This window comes from Sciurus carolinensis, chromosome 12, assembly GCF_902686445.1.
Source record: "Sciurus carolinensis chromosome 12, mSciCar1.2, whole genome shotgun sequence".
Taxonomy (NCBI): Eukaryota; Metazoa; Chordata; class Mammalia; order Rodentia; family Sciuridae; genus Sciurus; species Sciurus carolinensis.
The window spans coordinates 89,289,484-89,310,824 of NC_062224.1; the positions used below are offsets into that span (position 1 = coordinate 89,289,484).

Genomic DNA, 21,341 nt, shown 5'->3' on the forward strand with positions numbered 1-21,341 from the left:
GGTATACTTTGTATTGTTACTCTGTACTGCCTTTTGTCGGTGGGGTACTGGGGATAGAACGAAGGGGTACTTTACTTCTGAATTTCATCTCCAGGTCTTTTTATTTTTATTTTGAGACATGGTCTCTCTAAATTACTGAGGGTCTTGCTAAATTCCTGAGGCTGGCTTCAAACTTGTGATGCTCCTGTCTCATCCTCCCTAGTCACTGGAATTACAGGTGTGTGCCACCACACCCTGTCTCCTGAATCTGGGCTATTTCATTAGCATTAGATCAAACTGAAGTGACAGGAGAGTGAGTAGGTCTTACTACCTAGACTGACACATATAGAATTAAAATCTTTGAAATTTGTATTTCCTAGCAGTTTTTAAAAATAACTGAATGTATTTGCCTCATGGCAGTTATTTTACTTTGTTAATAATAAAATTCATCAAAACGTCTTGATACATGCATTCTGACTTAATCACCTGTTAGGAGGCTGAGAGTGTATGTAGCTCAGTGGTAGAGCACTTGTTCAGCAGATATAAAGTCCTGGGTTTGATCCCCAGCACTGCAAAGAAAATGAAAAAAAAAAAAAATCACCCTTTTATTATAATTGCGTTTCCCTTGAAAATTTAAAATATTGTTCCTGATAGTTTGCTAAGGTGCCCTGGAACATTTCAGTGCACAATGTGGGAATTTCAGTTCTGCACTTTGCAGCCTGCACATGGTTATGTAGCTCAGTGCATGTTTCCTTTTAGGAAAAAAAGTTTATTATTCCCTCATATAAAACACAAATTGATTGAAGGAATACGTGGTGTTAATTCTCATTTACTTGGGAAAATAGTATTTTAAATTAAGCAACCATCCTTTTAGAAATCCATGGCCTCTGTGAAAAATGTGATTAAATTGACAAGTAGACCTTTTGTTTTTACAAAATTATTCTGGAAGTGTTATTCATACAAATAAAATTATGGATATTTGAAAATTATGGATATTTGTTCTTTTATAACATTGTGATATATTTTTCTTGAGAACTATAGTGTAAATTTTATTATTTGATTAATTTTATTGTGAGGATTCTTAGGGAAAAAATGTTGCTTCACTCAAACTTCTTTATAATTTCATGTGTCATGATTATTAGAACATGAGTGGGTCCAAATTCTAACTTTTTCTCTAACTAGTCTAAGGCTAAGCAGCATAGGTAGCTGTTGCCCTTGTCAGTGATTAGTTTAGCGTGACTGGTAACCCTGTGGCTAATTAGATACAATGGGAAAGTCAGTGGTGGGGAAAGCTTCCTTATTGATAGAAACACTGCACACTGCTGTATCACTGCTGTATCTTCCTGTGATGTTCTGAACTCTGGCAGCTTGTTCAGTGACCATGAGTAGAGGTTGCTGAGGACAAAGCCAAGAGACTCAGCACAGTATAGCAGAAGGAGTCTCTGAGGAGGATGTTGAAGTAAACAGTCCCTGAACAAGTCTACCTTGTCACTCTGCTTGTATATGTTAAATACCCTTAACTGATAGAGTTAGTTCTGTTCCTTAATTGTAGGTGCTAATCAAACTGAAGCCAAAAACTCAGGACCCTTGGGAGACTGCAGTATCAGTAATCAAATGTGTTTTGCAAAACAGGTGATTCTTATACCTTCTCATCTTCCTTCTAATCCTTTCCCTCCTATTGAGAACTTTTGGAGTAAGTTATGAAACTGAATTAAAGGACTTGGTGAATGATTGTTTATATAGAGAGGTTAGGGAAAAAAGAGGTGTCTAGATGACTGCCATGTTTTTGGCTTATGCAACTGTGTAGGTGGTGCTGCCATTCTAGATGATAAAGACTATATAACTCAAAGAACACTTGTTTTGTACATTCTGAATCTGGGTGTCTAGGACCACCCAGAAAGTGATGCCAGAAAGTAGGTAGACATACAGTCCTGGACTTTAAAGAAATGTTCACATTATAAGAAGAGCAGTTGTAATTGAAATCCTAGGTGTAGATAAGGTGCAGATACTCCTTACTGAGTTGGGAAGAGGAAACTATGGAACTTCTGAGAACACCAGTATTTTAATATAGAGTGTGAGAGGAAATGGTTGAGATGGAGGAAAAAATGGTAACTGATATCAATAATGACAAATTTCATTTCATGTTTTTTTTTTCAGAGAAATTCTAATACCTTTGTAGTTATGGAACTTTGATCAGGATATAAATATACATTGTACTGTTTTTTAAAGCAAATTCTTTCTGAAATGCTTGTTTCACCTGATCAATTTATAATGCTAAATGGTAACCTCATAGACTAAAAAGTAAGCACTATCAGTTAATTCTCTTCTCTCTTACAAGATTGATATTGGACCAAAAAATGTATAAATTTTCATCAGTCCTTGTCTCCAGTCATTAATATGATGATAGATGTCTTGTTGATAGATAGACTTAAACAGACATTTGTTATTGCCCCTTTGCAAAGTATTTTACTTTGCATAGTTTTGTATTGTAGTTCATTCTTTTGTTATTTCTGTTTTTGTCATTTGATATGTGTTAGCCAATGTGCTCTTTTTATATAAGAATAATATATTTTGGAGAGTTAGGAGGATTCTGGAACTCATTTTTTCTTTGCTAAGGAAATTATTAAAAAAAAAAAAGCCTGTAGATACAGAAAACTGATAACTTCTTGTATTTTGTGAATGCAAATCCAGAATTGTGTGTGTGTGCATATATGTCATATCAAAAACAGTGTGGTGGAAATACTAGCCTTTATGAACGTTTTTTCCCCCAATAAATGTAGAAGTAAAATTTTCAATTAATGCTATTGCTAAAAGCATTAAAAAACTGTTTGAATACATTTTTTTCCTCCCTCCAACTCTCTTTCTTTTCTTTTATAACTTCAGTTTGAATAGCACCTGTAATTAAGGAAGAAAACCGAGCCCTGGGAGCTAGGTAGGACTTCCAGCTATTGATCTGTGTAAACCCTGCTTATACTGTCAGGGGAGAAACAGTCAACTGCTGAGCTGCTTTGTCACTGACATAAGCTGAGAGAGGATTTTTTTGTCTATACTGTTTATACACTAGTCTATAGACCTGCTGGCTGGTTGAATTTTAAAGAGTGCGGAGGTTTAAAGACTTGTCCCCTGAGGGATGCTTCTGCCAGTTGGGAAGCGAGCTGAGGCTGTTTTGCAGGAGTGTGTGCATGTGTGTTGCTTTTGGAAAAAAGGAGGGGGAGGGTGTGAAAGACTGAGCAACTAACTGAGAAGCTTCCTTCTTAATTTGGGTCTGTACATTGATGTGACATATATGACTAATTTGGATATATTTATAGGTAGACATTGGATTTTGATTATTATAGTAAGTACATGTGCAGTTTTGTAGGGGGAGATTTGAATAATGTTCATATGTGTACTAAATATGGTGAATGGCTTCACTTGGTGCAGCACAAGTTAAAGATTAAGCAACAGTCAAATGGAAAGAAGCCATTCTTATTTGGGATGAATTGCTTTTTAGTAATTTATTTCACTTTGGTGACTCCTGTAATTACATTTAACAATATATTATCAGTAGTAAAATAGCTTCCCAAGACATGTGGCCTGTGCTCTTGCTTTTTAAGGTCCATGCTCATAAGGAAGCCTGGGTACAACGCCTTAAGGGTAGAAGTGTGCTTTTTTTACACCATGCTTTTCCTTTCTGCTTCTGTGAATTAGGACTCTTGAAGCTTTCTTAGCTGTTGATATAGGAATTCTACAGTGTTTTTTTTTTTAATTATTATTCTATTGTAGTGTACACTATAAAAGAATTTGAGACATTCTACTTTAAAACAGTACTATATTTATATGTAGGTTTTAAAAATTTGATATTGGTGATTTCACTGGATATTAGTTTTACTGCTAAAGAGGTAGTTGTTAAAGTATTTTTATTAGGGGGATGATTAAGATATTTGTTTTTCTTTTTTTCTTTTTAGTAGGAAATAGCCTCATACATCGCTGCTTTGTTTTATAAGATCACTCTGACTTTGAACTTGTATGATATTGTCTTCAATTCTGAAGTTTAGCTTTTGCATCAGAGTAAATTTTAAGTAATTTTTCAGATGTAACGAGGTTTTTTCCTATTTTTTCGCTAAGGTTGATAATTGTTTAAAATATATGATTGCTAAAATTTAAAAAAAGTTATTGAGTACAAAATCATTGAAGGTTTCAATATCAGATTATTTTCCATGTTACATAAACATTGATTTTAATGTGAAGCAATTTTTAAATGAAAGTGCACAAAATAAAAACTACAGTTTAATTTAAAGCTTTGTTTTTGTAGGTATACATTTATTATTTAAGATAAAATTTAGTTCCAAGTGTTGAAATGTATAAATATGTGATTTTTTTGCTGTAGAAAGTTTTTTTGTTGTTAAGAAAACCATTTGAGTATCGGACGTGTAGAGTTGTTACACCTCTCAGTGATTCATTCAGCTGCCAACTTCATTCCCTTTTCTCTGCCTGCATTTTAATTGAAACAACATTTATATTTTTGAGCCAGGAACTGTCAGAAGTCCCTATGGCTAGCCTGTGGTACAAGTAGCAGCAGACGTAGCTTACCCATATGGTGTGGTGCTTCCTGTAAAATCCATATGGCCTTGTTGAAGGGAATCCCAGCGGGATGTGAAGGGTGTTAATACCCTTCAGGCCAGGCCTTTCCCTCCTGGGGCTTCCATGGCATTGTCAGTGCAATCTGCCAAAGCACAAACTTAATTCCTTTTTAATAATCAATTATTTTAGTCTAGGAACCTGTGCTATTTTTCTTAAGGGGGAAAAAAACAGCAAACTTTTTTCCCCCTTGAAAATGTCTCAACATTTTAACTGCATCTTTAGAAAACATTCTAAAGCTTCTTGTTTCTTCTTTTAATTTGCATTTGTAGGAAGTACTACAGAGCGTGCCAAAGTTCTGTTTCCCCTTTGACGTTGAAAGGTACAGTATAAGCCACCGTTAAAAAATTTTTTTAGCTCATCTTAGTGCACACTTTAAAATGATTTCATGTTTTTTTATAAAGTGAAATATATTTTCATTGTTTCTAGAGAAACAGTGAAGACTAGAAATTCAAGATTAAATAATATTGGAACGAAGAAGCTTGATTAATATATTTTTAACTTTCTCCATTGTGGTGAGTTTGGAGAAATCTTAAAACAGTATTGCCAATAGGTTGCATTTCTTCCCTTTATTCTTCAGATACACATTGTAGTAAGTACTAGCAGGAAAAAAAAAATATGTCCTTGATCAGAGCCTTGAATTGTGTCTTTTCAAATTAGGTATATATATCCTGGTTTCTGTCTCACTCATCCTAATTGAAAAGACCATTTGTGTGATGTTGTAATACTCATGGCTAGTTGTCTCCCAAGTTGTAGCTTCATAGAAATAGTGAAATGTTAAGGAAGGCTACAAAAACTTTCCTAGCAGTTTTCAAAACCTTTTGTTTGTATTTTACAGCACAAATATTGAATGAAATACTTGTATGTAGTTGGAATTTAATAGAATATATATCCCTTTGAGCATGATTAAAGATCATTTATTGTTTCTCAGGTGACTTTCACACCCTATTATCAGTTTTCTTAGGAGTATGTGGTATAAAAAGCTTTTAAAAGAAAAATTTATTTACAGAAAATATTTTGCTAAGGATCAGTGAGACTGGAATTTTACTATATATAAGATAAAGCTCATCTGATGTTGGGTTAATTGACAATAATAAGTATTAACTGATGAATGCTACTCCTTGTTTCACCTCGTGCCTGGGGACTTAGTTGTCCTCCCTCACTTCCCAAAGTTACAATTTTCAAATCAATAGGAAGAATGAAAAAAGGAAGAAAAACTGTGAAAGACTATCATAAAATTTGAGCAGTAAAGGACACATTAGTGGAGGTTTTTATTTGAAGAATATAAGTTTAAAAAAACTGCCCACTTTAATGTACATTTCTTAAATATCAGCACTTGAAATTCAGTATTTTCTGACAAAATGATTTGTCGTATTGGTACATTGGTAATAATTTATTTCCTTTTCCACAATCACTGTGGCTGTTTTAAAACCACAGTTAAGGAATAATGAATTTTTATATTTTGGGACAAAGAATCAAAAGTTCACTGAAGTCATGTAATGACTTAGGTTATATCCAGTATCTGAAAATATATGCATATATTTTATTGTAAGGATTTTATCTAATAGTTTATATTGTTACTTATGCCCCAGTGTAACACATATTATGATGTTATAATATTTAGTTCATAATTAGGTAAAACTATTTATAGCTTAGCAGTATGTTCTTTTGGAGATGTCATATTCTTACTTTGTACTTGAATATTTATTTCTTAGTACACTGATACCTCTAAAAGAGAATACTAAGGAAAAATAACAACACTATTGATACAGTATTTTATTGGGTGAGAATGTCAACAAAAGAAGCAATTAAAGAGTGGGCAGTGGCTACCCTTAGATTTTGGAGCAATGTGATTTTCTATCAAAGAATTAATAGTTGTATAAAGCAGACTGATTAGGAAAAGAGAATAGAGTTAAGCACCAGAACTCAGTCATCATGTGTACCTTCTTCTACGGTTTCAGCAGTGGTTATTTCATAACTCACAAACATTTTCTGAGGACTTCTAGTCTTATGACAACTTACAGCAAATTGTCTTATGATTTCCTGGTAAGGGATTAGCATATGCTCATTTGTTCAGTCTACAAAGTATAATAATTTATTTTGATGTTTGACTTATGACTGAGTTTACACATTTCATATTCATTCTAGTTTTAGAAGATAGTTCTAGCTTCAAGAACCAACTGATGGGAAAGGTGAAACCAATGCCACATATAAATATATTCTTGCTTTTGTCTTTCTTTTGGAAAATCAAAACACTGGGCTTAATGTTTCATACTTTTACTATATTTTAGGGTGTCACAAAATCAAGTTGGACAGCACTTTACCTTTGTACTGACAGACATTGAAAGTAAACAGAGATTTGGGTTCTGCAGACTCACATCAGGAGGCAAAATTTGTTTATGCATCCTTAGGTGAGTAATTGTAGTAAAAAAATTGGTTGGCAGAATAGATAAACTGTATCATTCTTTCTTCAGTACTTTGTTATGCCAAAGCAAAATAGTAAACCTTTTATAATTTCTTGTTTTTCTTAACTCATTTTGTCTAAATCTGATTAAGTGGAATAGTGATTTTTCTTTTATGTACAGAATCAGTAACATGTAAAGATTTATCAGTAACATAGTAGAATTTTTCTTCCAAGAACTTGACTTTTTTAAAGACAAGGTTTTGTGGATTTGTTTTTGAAAATTAAATATTAAGTTATGTGTTCAAGTAATATGTGAGTTTCACATATTAAAGAGGATACAAAAAATTCAACTAAACTAATGTGTGTCCTTTTCTGTCACTAAACCACAACTTCAGTTTTTGAGGTGAATTACTGTTTTAAGTCAAAGGTTGCAAAATGGTGATGGGACAGAAGTTAGAGGTTTTTGTTTGGCCACTGGGTGTTTTAAAAATTTTAAAAGATGTTGTTAACCTTATAAATTTTAGGAAGCTTTGTATAAACTTTATATTTCTAATTCCTTTTGAGAAATGGGAATATCTGCTAATTATGGTCCTGCCCTCCCCAATAGCAGCAATAAGCTGAAACTACATGTCAGGTTTTTAGTTATGTAACGATCTTGCTAGTTTCCATAGTTTTCACCTGTCCTGTTTCAGTCACTTTCCTGATGGGCCTAGACTCAGTAGGTAGTATAGAATGTGTCTCTGGCTTGTGGACCTCAGATCTGGGTTGCTGGCTGTTGAGGAGGAGGGGTTTTAAAGGTAAGCATTCCTGCAGTGTGTCCTCATGAATTAGAAATAAATTTGCATGTAGTATTTAAATTTAATAAAGCCATCATTACTTCCGAATATTTACTTAAAGTAAGAACTATGACTATTGGTTAAATGACTGTAGAGTGAGTATAGACTCCATGTCTGCAGTCCAATTTTCATTCATTTGTAGGAAACAGATTCTAAAACACAGTGATCATGTCACTTTTTCTTTGTAGTTCTCAAACTTGTTTATGCTAAGAACATCTGAATGTTGAAGTATTCTTTGAATTAGGAGAAATTTTACCTTCAAAAATATGTTTATATAAATACAATAAAATATCAAAAGTAAAATTGTATGTGTTAACGAATAAGCATTATCCATTCAATATTTCATTTTTTATTAAAATTATTCCTTTTATATTTGATCTCTTTGGTCATTTGACAGTGCATTTTGATAGATAAGAAATATATGTAAAAGCTCTATGAAAATAATCACAGAGAAAAATTTTAAATTGAGAAAATTTTATCCTCCACCTTATATTTTCTTTGTAAATTAGAAAAGTATTGCCTGTTTGACATTTTAATGGCATATCTTAATCTGTCCTGAAAGTTAGTGTGCCTGGTGTGTCCTTTGAGAACAGCTGTTTAGAGAATAGTCAGTAAATTAGATAATTTAGATTTAACAGTAAACAGGGAATTCAACTATAGTAGAATTAAGCAAATTATTCAGAAAGTTGTAATGGATAGGTTAAATCTACCTGTGAGTAGTCAGCATTATTTCTTGGAAAATAATTTTGGCAAATCTTTGTAAGTGCTATATAGCTTGAGGACTAATGGTTTTCTTGGTCCTGGTTTGTCTGGGTGGTCCTCTACCACTTAAAGGTTAACTTCATCATTGTTGAAAGGAATGATGAAACTCTAAATATACTAAAAAATTATTGCTGACTTTTAAAAACATTACTGTGATGGTGAGAGCCTTTATGTACCTAAAATGTATTGCTGAAAGATTGGTACAGTTGCCCACATGATGTTGATGAATACTTTTGTTTGGTGAGAAATATAATAAAGAAAACTTAAAACACAAGTAATAAACTGGTAGAAATAAATTTATAACCTTTATAATGGGTTTAATAGTGGTAATATATAGTAAATACTTACAAATTAATAAGAAAAAGAACCCAGTAGAGAAGTGAGTGTTTGAATAACTTACAGAGGAAATGTGCTTAGAACACTTACAAATAATGGTTAGCCATACTGAAAGTAAAAAAAAGAGCATATTTAGATCAACAGAATTGAAAAAAAAATTTTTTTAATGAACTTGAGTCAACATATATCTCATGTGCTAATTCATTGGATACAATTATTCCACAATGCGTGTATACTTCAAAACATGATATTTATGTGATTAACATATCATTTATATACAATTTAAATAATAATAAAAATAAATTAAAAATTTGATGACCATATTGATTCCTCAGTAGAACTTAATTAAGTACTTTATGGTACATTTCCCCGCTCCCATTCTGTGCCAGAACAACTGCCATCAACAGAATGCTACCTCCAAAAGCATAGGGAGTTTCGATATACCCCCAGTGTCTGCAGCAGTGCCTGGCACATAAGGAACACTTAGTAGATTTAATAGATACTTGTGGAACAAATGAATAATACAAGGAATGTTATTTAACTGTTAGGCAAAGTTAAACACAAATATACATCCTGAGTTGGAGAAATGTTTATGAACATTTCTTGGAGAGAGATTGTAAAATGATGAAAATTTTCAGAGTGATATTTATGTGACTGTTCTGCTTTTGTAAAGAACAAGTCATATGTGTGTATTTGTATATTTTAAGAAGTAGCTAATCTGTAACAAATTATATTAGTCTATGAGTGATAGTCTTATCAAAAACACTAAAGGATATCTCCCTCCTTTTTTTAAAGTTACTTTAAACACTTTATCTACTTCTTGCAATATGAAAAAATCATTTCAGTTTTTTCCTGATCTAAAATTCTGAACTGCTAACATTATACAGATAATAAAATATAAATATGGAACTACAGATATCATATTAAAAAATTATCTTTAAAAATCATCTTTTCCCAGATAAAATAACTATCTTACTAGTGCATTTCAGCGTAGGTACTCCAGAGGCAGTTAGTTGATAATGGCAGTGTAGCAGAATTAAAATGGAAAGGGGAATATTTTTTTCTATACTCTTGAAATATAGGATCACAGTATGAAAGAATGACCTTGGAAACAAAAAAATATTGCGGGGGCTGTGACTAAGACAGTCTTAGAGCCAGATATTAGTACTTTTCTGTAATTTCAATGTAAAACTTAACACTACGTTTTATGACATGATTACATGAATGCTAATATAAAATGCTAAATTTTATTTCCTGTTTTTCCCCTTTAACAATGCTCATTTGACAGTATACTTAAGATGTAGTGTAAGAGTTTTGTTTTACACACATATATACACACACACATACACACATACAGAAGATGTATCAAACCAAGACATAGAATAAATAGTAAATTTCTAGAAGGAGTTGGGGGAAGAAGGGCAATAATATCTTATAAGCTTCTCATATAATTGTTTGGGGAAATTAGGCCTCCTAATTTATAGGCCAGTTTTTATAACAGGCTGTGTTGCTTCCAGTGGTATATGAAAGAAGATCAACTGTGTTGCTCTTTTGAGAATTTACTAGTGGCTAGTCAAAACCTCAGAGTAATGTTTGCAGTCAGTTTCGTAGAACTGTCTTGAACTTAGAACTCAAGTAGTTAATAAGGCTAAAATTTATTGAAGATTTTGACAGAATACTTAGAAAAGGAAGTCACATAAATATTTTTAACCAGGTTTTCTGAAAACAAAAGTGTTAATGTTTTATCGAAAAAACTTAGATGATTCAGAGAAGGTTAAAAAAGAAAATAGGTCATATTTGTGGCACATAATCAATGCTTCTATATTGGTATTTAGTTCTGGTCTTATATCCATCAGACTTGTTAATGTACATTTACAGATTTTTCTATAGGAAATCAAACTAAATTAATTGTAGTCTTTATTCATAATTTTTAAAATACATGAATATATTTAATCCATAAATCCAGAAAATCCCAGTGACTCTCATAATATCATCCATAAGTGCAGACAATTTTTCACACATACTTAATCTGACATTTGGTTATTTTTTTGTTGTTGTTTCCTTATAGGGAGAGATTTCACACAAATATTTTTTCCTTCTGATTACAGGTTATGTTTAATCAGTACTTACATTTTACTTGAAATATGACTTTTGAATATTCACATTTAATACCTTGTCCTTGAAGCTATCATTTGTACAATATTAATTTATTTATGTTGAAGCATACTACATCTTTAAGTATTCTATTGTGAGAGACATTGATTTGGTTATTTAGTGTTCATACTCATTAGCAAATGAATTAAAATTCTTGGGTAGAATTAATTGATTTTTTTTTTTGTTTCTACAATATCATGAACTCTAAATTTTTCTATTGTTATCAAATATATCACCCCCATGTTCTCATTTACAAAGTTACCCCATAATGTGTAAGTTTATGTTTCAGTGATCTAAAAAATTTAAAAGAAAAATATTTATAAATGACTTTTGAGATTTTGTTGATATTTAACAGTTTGAAATATTTTAGGTCCTTTAAAATAGTAGTTCTAAAAATGGTACATATATCTATGTATATATATATATACATAAGGAATTTGAAGTTATTTTACTACAAAGTAAAATAAATCACTGTAGAATGATAGAAAATTTTCCTTAGAGCGAACAAAAAACAACTTTCTTTGTTGACTTTTTGAATGATGACAGTAAATTAGCAGTAGTAGTGTTTGGTATAGCCAAATTCTCTGCTAAGTGACTAATATGCATTATTTAAAATACTATTCCTTGGAGTTCTAAGTTAGAAATTTATATATAATACATTAAAGCCACTTTTCTACTGGATCATGCCATTATGAGTTTTAAAATAATTTAGATTTATGTTCAAGTTCTTAGTGAAATAATTTGGACACAGTGCTATAAAAACCATGTGCTCTTTTTCTCCTAGAAGTACACTATTTCGAAACTTAGAAGTTAGTATTTTTTAAATTGTTCTCATTTTTTTCACATTTTAGAAGATGACAAATTAGAGTTTAGGCCTATGTAATACAAAAGTTGATATTTAATTTTGAGCCACTATAATATGCTTTAGTTTTTTCTCTGACAAGGGTCTATCCTAGTTAACAAGATTTCAAAAATATTCGGAAATATTACTAATTTAAATCTTACCATTGTTTTATTTAGAATTGTTTTTATATGCAAGCAAAAATGCAAGAAATAACTTTTGTCTTAATTTGATTAACATAATTTTATGGCTATAAAATTGTCGCCAAGGGTTCAAAATGAAATACTCTAATAAGGAAGACAGATTTATGTTTAGGGCCTTTGTAGTTCCTCTTGCCCCCTTTAACTCATACCAAACTTCAAGCTTTCACACTCTTCCTTTGGGCAAATCCCTTAGAAACAGAATGTTTCAATTTTACACATTTTGTGTCAATTTTCCAGACAGAAAAACAGCCTCTAGACATTAGACGTTTTTCTACGGAAAGGCAGTTTCCTTAGTTTTATTTGATTACTATAAGTTAGGTTCCTGCTGATCACTCAGACTGTTAGTGGTTACCTGACTATTTGACAAAAAACATTTCCTTTCCTTTATTTAACCTTTGACTTTGGAATGTAAAAGTTTTATCAGCTCTATGGTAGAAGTACTAGTGTGGGGGAGTCCTCCTATGCCACAAAATGGGCTCTCACATGCACACAAAATCTTATCTGTCTTTTGTCTTAAGTCTTTAAAGAAAATTAAGAAAGTAATCTTACAATTAAACTTTAATCTCCTGTCTTTTGTTTTAAAATAATTGGTTTTAATGTATTTGTTTTTTAATGTATTTGTTTTTCATTTGTGTATATTTGTAATACTATTGAAAGTCACATTGATTGTTAAATAAATTACATGTTCGGTTTTTAAATTTACTTTTTACAATATGTTGAGTAATTTTTTAGCTTTCTAGAACTTTTGTGGTCAGTTGTGAAAAAGAGATTTATCTTTGTATAAGGTTTAATGAAAAATATTAATGATAATCAGTTTAAGAGCTTATACATTAATTAAAATTATTTGCTTTGAACATGTGACATTTGAGAATTTCCTCAGAAACCCCAAAAATAAAGACATGGGAATAACATTTCTTATTCTAGCAATGTAAGCTTATATAATTTACAGTATTCATTTTTTTATATATGTGTGTGCTATATTCAGATCAAAAGTTTTGAGCATAGTTTTCTTTTTAAAAAGGGATGTTATTTTTTCTCCACATATTTTGATTTAAAGTGTGAAATGGAATCTACTTAAAATATTGGAGTTCTTATACTATTCTATGTACCCTGGACTATTTTCTTGTCAGTAAGGATTGAACAGTAGGATTTCTTGTTGAGCTGTTACTTCGTATCAGGCGTTGTCAATTCAGTTACCTGCAAGGATCAGGTAGGTGACTCAAATGAGAAAAGTAGGTTAGGTTCCCAAATATGGGAAGTAAGTTTGGTGATCTGAATAGCATACAATGTATATAGAGACAGAAGTCAGTGTTAGGCATTTGTCTTTAGGCATTTGCCACACAGAGAAAAATGAGTGACTAGTGTTGTCAGTTCTTTTGATTTTTATAGGAACAAGAAATTGAGATTTTTGAAGTGAATTTTCTGAAATTTAGAAATTGACAACTTACTCAATTAAATAGCAACCACTACTCCAGGACTCTGCTGACCACACAGAGTATGGCCATGGGCTAGCTGGCTGCAACCTACAGATAGCCAGTTTACAGCCTGTGTTCTAGATGCTTGCATAATTTGCAATGGAAAAATGGCCTTGCTTTCTTGATGCTTCTAGGAGCCTGTGGTTGGGGTTTCAGATTAATTCCACTTCAATGTGTTATGCTTTTATTAAAAACCACAAATGATATATACTCTTTAGAAGGAAATAGTATCATTGAGAACCAGTATATATTCGCAAAGAGCACATTGTGTGTGACTATGCTCTATTCTTTATGGTGATACTGTGTACTAGCATATCAGGACATGCTATAACATAAGTTTGAGTCTATCTCACACTTTCACAAACAAATTTTGTGTAGAGAAAAATGCTGGCTAGCTAATGCAGTTATGAGTCTTGTGATGAGGTCTAAGCATTAAACTTAGAGTATTAGATTTAAGTTATTTTGGCAGGCATCTTCTACCTTGTTTTAGGCTTTTCAAAATCTTTTCAAAATTTTTAGCCAGAACAGTGAACCCAAAAGCAGTTTCAAAACTGAAAACTGGTTTAGTTATTACCAAAATGCTAGAAGAATCAAATCATTAATACAGATACACAAATTTAGAAACCTATAATTTGCTTTGGTGAATAGAAATTTTAAGTAAGCTGATTTAAGATTATACCAGAATGAATCCAATTTATTTAACCATATAAGAAAATCCAGTCATTGGACATATTTATTCAAGGGCTGGATATTTATTTTAAAAATACTTGTCTACATTGGATGATTAGTTGGATGTATGTTAACTAGAAGTCTATCCCAAGATTGCTATTTGACAGCCTTATTATTGTGGATAAGTTGCTTTATCTTATTTTAGTCAAATAGATATCAAAGTAGTGGTGTAAGAATTAAATGATATAACACATAAAAATATATTGTATACTATCTTCAGTATTTAAGAAGTTTTATTCCCTTCCAACTATGTGGATACATAATTTCTGTGATTCTTAGCTTCTACCTTCTATACCTAAGATGAACATATAACTGACTAGTCAGTAATACTCCCCAAGTAGAAATAATAAAGCATATTAGGACCTTAGGGAGATGTTTGTGAAAAATATCCCATAAAGGAAAAGCTGGTTTTTAAATAGTCTAATTTATAGATGGAGTCATGGTGTAATATCAGGATGAAATCCAGTAAAAGTATTCTTGGACATTTATGAGACAATAATAATTATATAAATATAAAATGCCTAGCATAATTGAGAATTTATTAAAAATGATTAAAAGTAACCTATGGGACTAGGGTTGTGACTCAGTGGTAGAATGCTCACGTACCATGTGTGAGGCACTGGGTTTGATTCTCAGCACCACATATAAATATGTTAATTAATTAAATAAAGGCCCGTCAACAACTAAAAAAATTTTATAAAAAAAAGCAAACTAAATATGGATATTTTAAACATTTTTATTAGCTGAATTTTGTCACTTTTGAAAACAATTAAATAAATAATCCTACACATAAATTATATTTATCTGTATAAATTAGCTGCTCAGTGAAAACCTGAGTTCTAATTAAGCTTCATATATTGAAAGGATATTATAACCAATGAAAAATAAGTACATAGATGAGAAAACCAGAACATTTAAAAGAGTGGTAAGGTATTTGGTCTAGAGAGATAAAGATTATTGTATTTTGTAATTGCATATATGAAATCTATATTATATTTTTCAAATTTATAGTGGGCCAAGAAAGAAGAATAAGGCTAAATAAAGTTTTACGTTATATAAATAAGATGAAAAATGACAACATAAGATATGTAACTGCCTAAAATCAATAAATTTTGCTTTTTCTAAAACTCCTTTAGAACAGGATAGGCACAAACTGACTGATTCTTGAGTATATTAGAACTTGTTTTATTTAAATGTATAGGTATAAACTACATCACATTGAAATTTTCTTGAACTATCTCATTTTCTTCAGGCCAATAAAATTTGAAATGTGAATATGCAATGAATTTGAATGAAAGAATTACATTCTTACCCTTTAGTATGTCTTCACAGGACAGCTCCATGAAAATCATTTCTTTGAGTTTTAATGAATATAGAAACTATGATGTATTCACTTGCATTATATTGAGTTGATAACTTAAAAACAGTACTAGTAATAATCAAGGTTTTTTTTAATAAATGAAAGATATGGTAGACTATGACTTAACGAGTTGAATAATTTAAATATGAAAATTGCAGTTGCCAATACTAATTTCTGATTTTCAGATTCCCCAAAAGCTTTCACACATTTGTCACATCCCTTTCTAAATTTTTCAGATTCTCACGCAAAGCAGTCAGCATGCTTGTTGCAAACACCTATTCCAACATTTCTTTATGAAACTTTTATTTCTATTTCAGTCTGGAGTGGTTGCTTTCTAGGCCATTGCACAGTTCTTATGGACTTGTTTTCTCCTGTGGTCTTAGATTTCTTGTTGTTTACATCCATGCGTTATTCCTTCTTAATAGCCCTCATTTTGTTGAGGATGACTTAGGAAGGGAATTTTTGAGTCCTCACACAATTGAGAATGGTTTTATTCTATCCTCATACTTTGCAGATAATTTCTCTGAACATGGAATTCTTGGGCAGAGAGAATTTAACTTCTGTATTTTGAAAACATTTATCTTCTAACTTCTTCCTGCAGTTCTTTTTATTTAAATCTAGTTTTGTTTAATAGCATCTTGTTCTTTATTCAGCTCCTAAGAATATTAAGGAAAGTTTAGAAGTTCTCTTTTGCTGCTTGCCAAGTCCATATATACTTGGAGTTCCTTTTATTTTTTTATGTTCAGTACAAAAATGCATTTGTGTCTGTATTTTTTCAAGTATTGGGTGGTTGGGCTGTTCATTTACATTCAATAAGATGTTACTAAAGTGAATTGGAAACATCATATGTTTAGTGGTTTATCATCTACTGTGTTGCTGGTTTTTCAGTTTCTCTTGTGCATATAAATTTATACCCTTTTTATGTATTTATTTCCATTTTAGTGGTATTTCCAGACAGCACAGAGATAAATGCACACTTTCAGTTGTTAGTTTTAACCAATTGTGTAAATATATTTAAACATTATTGGCATTTTCTATGTTATTAGTTGGTATTTGTAATTATTTTAAAGAATTCTATCTTATTCTGCTGAGTAAAAGTATTATAGTTCGCCTAACGGTTCCTCTTTTGTTATGATTTTAGGTTATTCATGGTTAAAAAGCATCATTCATCATCACTAGTAAAGCAGACCTTGTATGAGAAAATCCTAATAGAATACTGTTTGTCTAAGCTCAGTTCATTATTTTGTCTTTAATATACTTCTTGCATGTACTCTCATGTGTGACCCTTTATGTAGAAGAAGTATTACAACGTTTTCTCTTAAAAAGTATCTTACTGTACTAATGCTTTGAAGAACAAAAATGGGTGTTTGTTAACTGATAACACTGTTGTGTTTGTGATTTACTTTTTTTCTATATGGAAAGTGTACATGTTAATAAATATTAAATTAAAAACTTGGGACAGATTTAAAATATATTAGTATTTTTATTTGTTAATTAAATATAGATTTTTTATATACATATGATTTTTGGATTTAGTATTTAACTTTCATAAAAATAATTACACTTTGATCTAGTAAAATGAATTAAAATGACAGTCATTTTTTATTTTGGTATCTAAAATCTATTACAGTTTTATAATTTTTAAATTAGTCTTTCTGATATTTGTATTGATATTTATTTTGAAATTTATCATCCTACTTAAACATAATTTCTGAAGAACTGATTAAACACACAATTCTATTATTTTCTCTTTGTAGTAATATTTTAAAAGAGATACAATTCTGTGCTGCATATTGATGTGAAGGTCAATAGCAGACCACCCGTACAATGGTGATCCCATAAGATTGTGACAATAGTGACATTGAAGCCATCTTGCTTGTATGAGGACAAGCAAGTATAAGTACATTCTATGGTGCTCACATAGGGAAATTGCCTAAGGACACATTTCTCAGAATGTATTTCTAAATTAAATGAGACATGACTGTAATTTATGTTATTTTAAAAAACTCTTTGAAATTGGTTTTTATATAATATTGTCTTACATTGGTTAATTTTTATCCTGTGTTTTTAGTGATTACTATGAAATAGGATTAATTTTAGATGCTGATGATAAAAAGTATGTAATGGACAATTTTTATAATGTATCTTTGAATTGTGATTTATTCTGTGAGAACAAATAGTGGATAATATGTAAAATTTTCCTGAAGAAGTAAAGAGAATGTGGGTATAGTTCTTTATAATTAATTTGCTCAAAACAATATAAATTTAATTATTAGTCTGCTTTTTTCTTTATTATAAAATTTCAAGTATTTATGTGCATGTGTATATACAAACATATACCTTTAAAATAATTTGTGTTTTTATAGTTACTTGCCATGGTTTGAAGTATATTACAAACTTCTAAATACTCTGGCAGATTACTTGGCTAAGGAACTGGTAAGCTATATTTTAATCTTATTTTTATTGTGTTAAAATATATGTAACATAAAATTTTATCATTTTAACCATTGTAAGTGTATAGTTTTGTGGCATTAAATATATCCACATTATTTGACAACCATCAGTTCTAGACATCTCTAGAACTTTTCATTTGGACAATCTGAAACTCAGTACCCATTAAACTTGAACTACCCATTTCCTCCTCTCTTCTTTCCCAGAAACCACCATTGTACTATATCTGCCACTATGATTCATAGAAGTGGAATCACGCAATATTTGTCCTTATGTTGTCTGGCTAATCTCACCTCACATAATGTCTTCAAAGTACCCATGTTATATCATATGTCAGAATTTCCTTTCTTAAAGGCTGAAGGCAGTTTTCAATTATATCTGTGTATGCTGCAGTCTGTTATTTTATTCAACTGTTGATGGCCACAGTTTGCATCCACCTTTGACTTTGCTTCTCCAAAGATGGTTGTACAAATACATCTTTCAGTCTTATGCTGAGTTTTTCTTGGTGTATACCTAGAGGCATTAATGCTGGATAATATAGTAATTCTGTATTTCAGTTTTTGAGGAACCAACCTGCCATTTTCCACAGTGGCTACATCATTTAACATTTTCACTAGTAATGTACTAAGGTAATTTTTGTTGCATTTACTTGCTATGTTACATTTATTAAGTGATTTTTTTTTTCTGTTTTAGGAAAAGGATTTGAATGAAACACTCAAATCCCTCTATAACCACCCAGTACCAAAGGCAAACACTCCTGTCACTTTGAGTGTGGTAAGTAATCCCTAATTATTTTAAGGAATCTTAACAGTTTCTTATTTAAGAACAAATGCACTTTTTAAAAATTGTTTGCCAAGTCACCTATGCTTCTGCTTCTTAGAGAAGCTTCAGTGTGGGACTAACATTAGTAGGTGATAATTTTGAGATTTTTGTTATGCTGTGTGATAACTTGATATATTTGAGTTGTGTATTTTAGTAATTGTTAAATTGAAGCACTAAAGAATTATTTTGAGCTGAAAATAACTGTGAGGATACTATGGTTGTGGGGATCATTGATTTTTCAGGTGAAACCTATGTATAATAAAGGAATACACACACATTGTGTGTGTGTATGTGTGTGTGTGTGTGTGTATATATATATATATATATATGTAAATAAAATCACTGGTCCTCCTAAAGTGAAAACAGTACTTAATAAGAATAGAAGATGACATTGCTGCAAATGACATGCAGGATAAAAATACTGAATGAAGAGTTCCTTGTTCTTTCCCTAGTCTTAAATATATCTTCTGGTATAATCACTAGATAATGAAAATATCATTAGAGTTTGTCAAAATAGCAAGCCTGTGATGAGATAGATTATTTACCATTAAAATTTTTTAATGAACTGTGCCATCTATATCTAAAAATACACTAAAACGAGTCCATGGTAGTAAAATGTGGATATTTTAATTAATATTCTTCATTACTTTGGCATATGAAACTTAAGGTTGAATTTTATTTATATTGATTTGTTTCTTTCACAATAATAGTAAACTTCCACACTAATAAAGAAAAAAACCCTAAACATTCAAGAAAAATTGCCAGAAAAAAATAACTTGAAATATATATAGTAATAGGTATTTACATTTTTGAAAGATAAGGAAATCATTATTATTATTCTTTCTTTGGTAATAACTTTATTCTTGCCTACGTTCCCTCCTGTAGTTGTATTTAATAATAGTTTTTGCTTACTTAATTCCATTCTTCACATTTTCACTGTCAGCACCCTCATTCAGGTGCTTCACACTTCAGATTGTTCTTAGTCTAAAATCTTTCCTGCCAGTTCTTCTTTCAAAAGACTGAGATTAAACTACCTTAAACCTTGTAAAGTCCACTACTGAAAAACAGCTCCCCATTTTATACAGAATTTTTTTGATCTTGTAGTTGGTCTTTCAGGACCATTCAATTCCTAGTTCTCCAACTTTTCATTTTCTGTATAATAAATTTTCTCACATGGATTCCTTGCTGTGATCACATTGTTTAATCCAGTTTTTTGAATGAGTATCTTGCTTCTCATTTGCACTAAATCTTATTTTTAGACTGTTTTTAGAACTATCTCAGTTCCCACCTTGGTGAAGCTCTTGCCATACACCTCAACTGTGATCTCTGCTGCCTTGTGTCTGCATCATCTTTTGTTGGATACTACCAAAGTGGAAATGTTTAGTATTCCTTTGGAGATTGGGGATGGAAAGCCAATGAGAACTTGGATTTTTTTAACCCAAATTTGGGAATCATCAGCAGACATAGTTGTAGCATCTTGAAGAATACACTGTAGAGATCATGGAGAAGAGGCTAAGGTCTAATTACCCAAATAGGCTATGAAAAAGAAAAGAAATCTAGTGAAAAAATGAGAGGAGAAACTCAGACTCATAAGTAATTAACGCCAAAAGAATACAATGTGTATGGTGAGAGGCAATGCAGCAGGCAGTTGCAAGCAGAACAAAGAAAATCCCTGGTTTTCCAAAAATAATTCCTCTTTCTTGGAAAGTATTTTTATAGTGATTCTAATACTTTTGAGTTATGAAAATGTAGGTGCAAAGATAATGGAGGCAGCTATTATACAGTGTTAAAAAGAAATAAGCATATATTTTTTTCTTCAAATTTATTTTTCTTTAATTGGCATATAATAATTTTATGGGATGCAGTGTTGTATATGTGTACATTGTATGATGATCAAATCATTATACTTGATATCTCTGCTTCTATGACAAATTTTTAGATTCCACATGTGAGTTAAGTCACTCATATGTCCTTCTGTTGTCTGGTTTATTTCATCTAAGACAATATGCTCTATTTTCATCCATGTTGCCACAAACACTGTAATTTCATTTCTTGTTGCTGACTATTTTATTTTATATATATAATATTATATATATGTATATAAAGTTTTAAAAGCGCCTGTGCTTTGTTGCTTGATGGGTAGGTTGATACCATATCTTGGTTGTTATGAACAATGCTGCATTGAAGATGGGAATGCAGACATTCTGGTTTCCCTTCTTGTGGCCAGGCACCTAGTAGTGGGAATGCTGAATCATGGAATTTCTATTTTTAATTTTTTGAGGAACTTCCATACTGTTTTCCATAATGGTTGTGCTAATTTACATTTCCACTAGTGATGTATAAAAGTTCCCCTTTATACCCTCCACAAC

The 21,341-nt window shown here is 31.1% G+C and overlaps 1 protein-coding gene across 2 annotated transcripts in view; it reads left to right on the forward strand.

Annotated features, from left to right (window-relative positions):
* The window catches only part of Dennd1b (DENN domain containing 1B), a 238,633-nt gene that overhangs the window by 92,162 nt on the left and 125,130 nt on the right, over positions 1–21,341 (forward strand). For both annotated transcript variants that reach the window (XM_047520713.1, XM_047520714.1), the window contains exons 4-7: positions 4,872–4,921; positions 6,891–7,010; positions 18,066–18,135; positions 18,844–18,924. In XM_047520713.1, the coding sequence (XP_047376669.1) occupies positions 4,872–4,921; positions 6,891–7,010; positions 18,066–18,135; positions 18,844–18,924 (321 nt within the window). The remainder of the gene's footprint in view (positions 1–4,871; positions 4,922–6,890; positions 7,011–18,065; positions 18,136–18,843; positions 18,925–21,341) is intronic.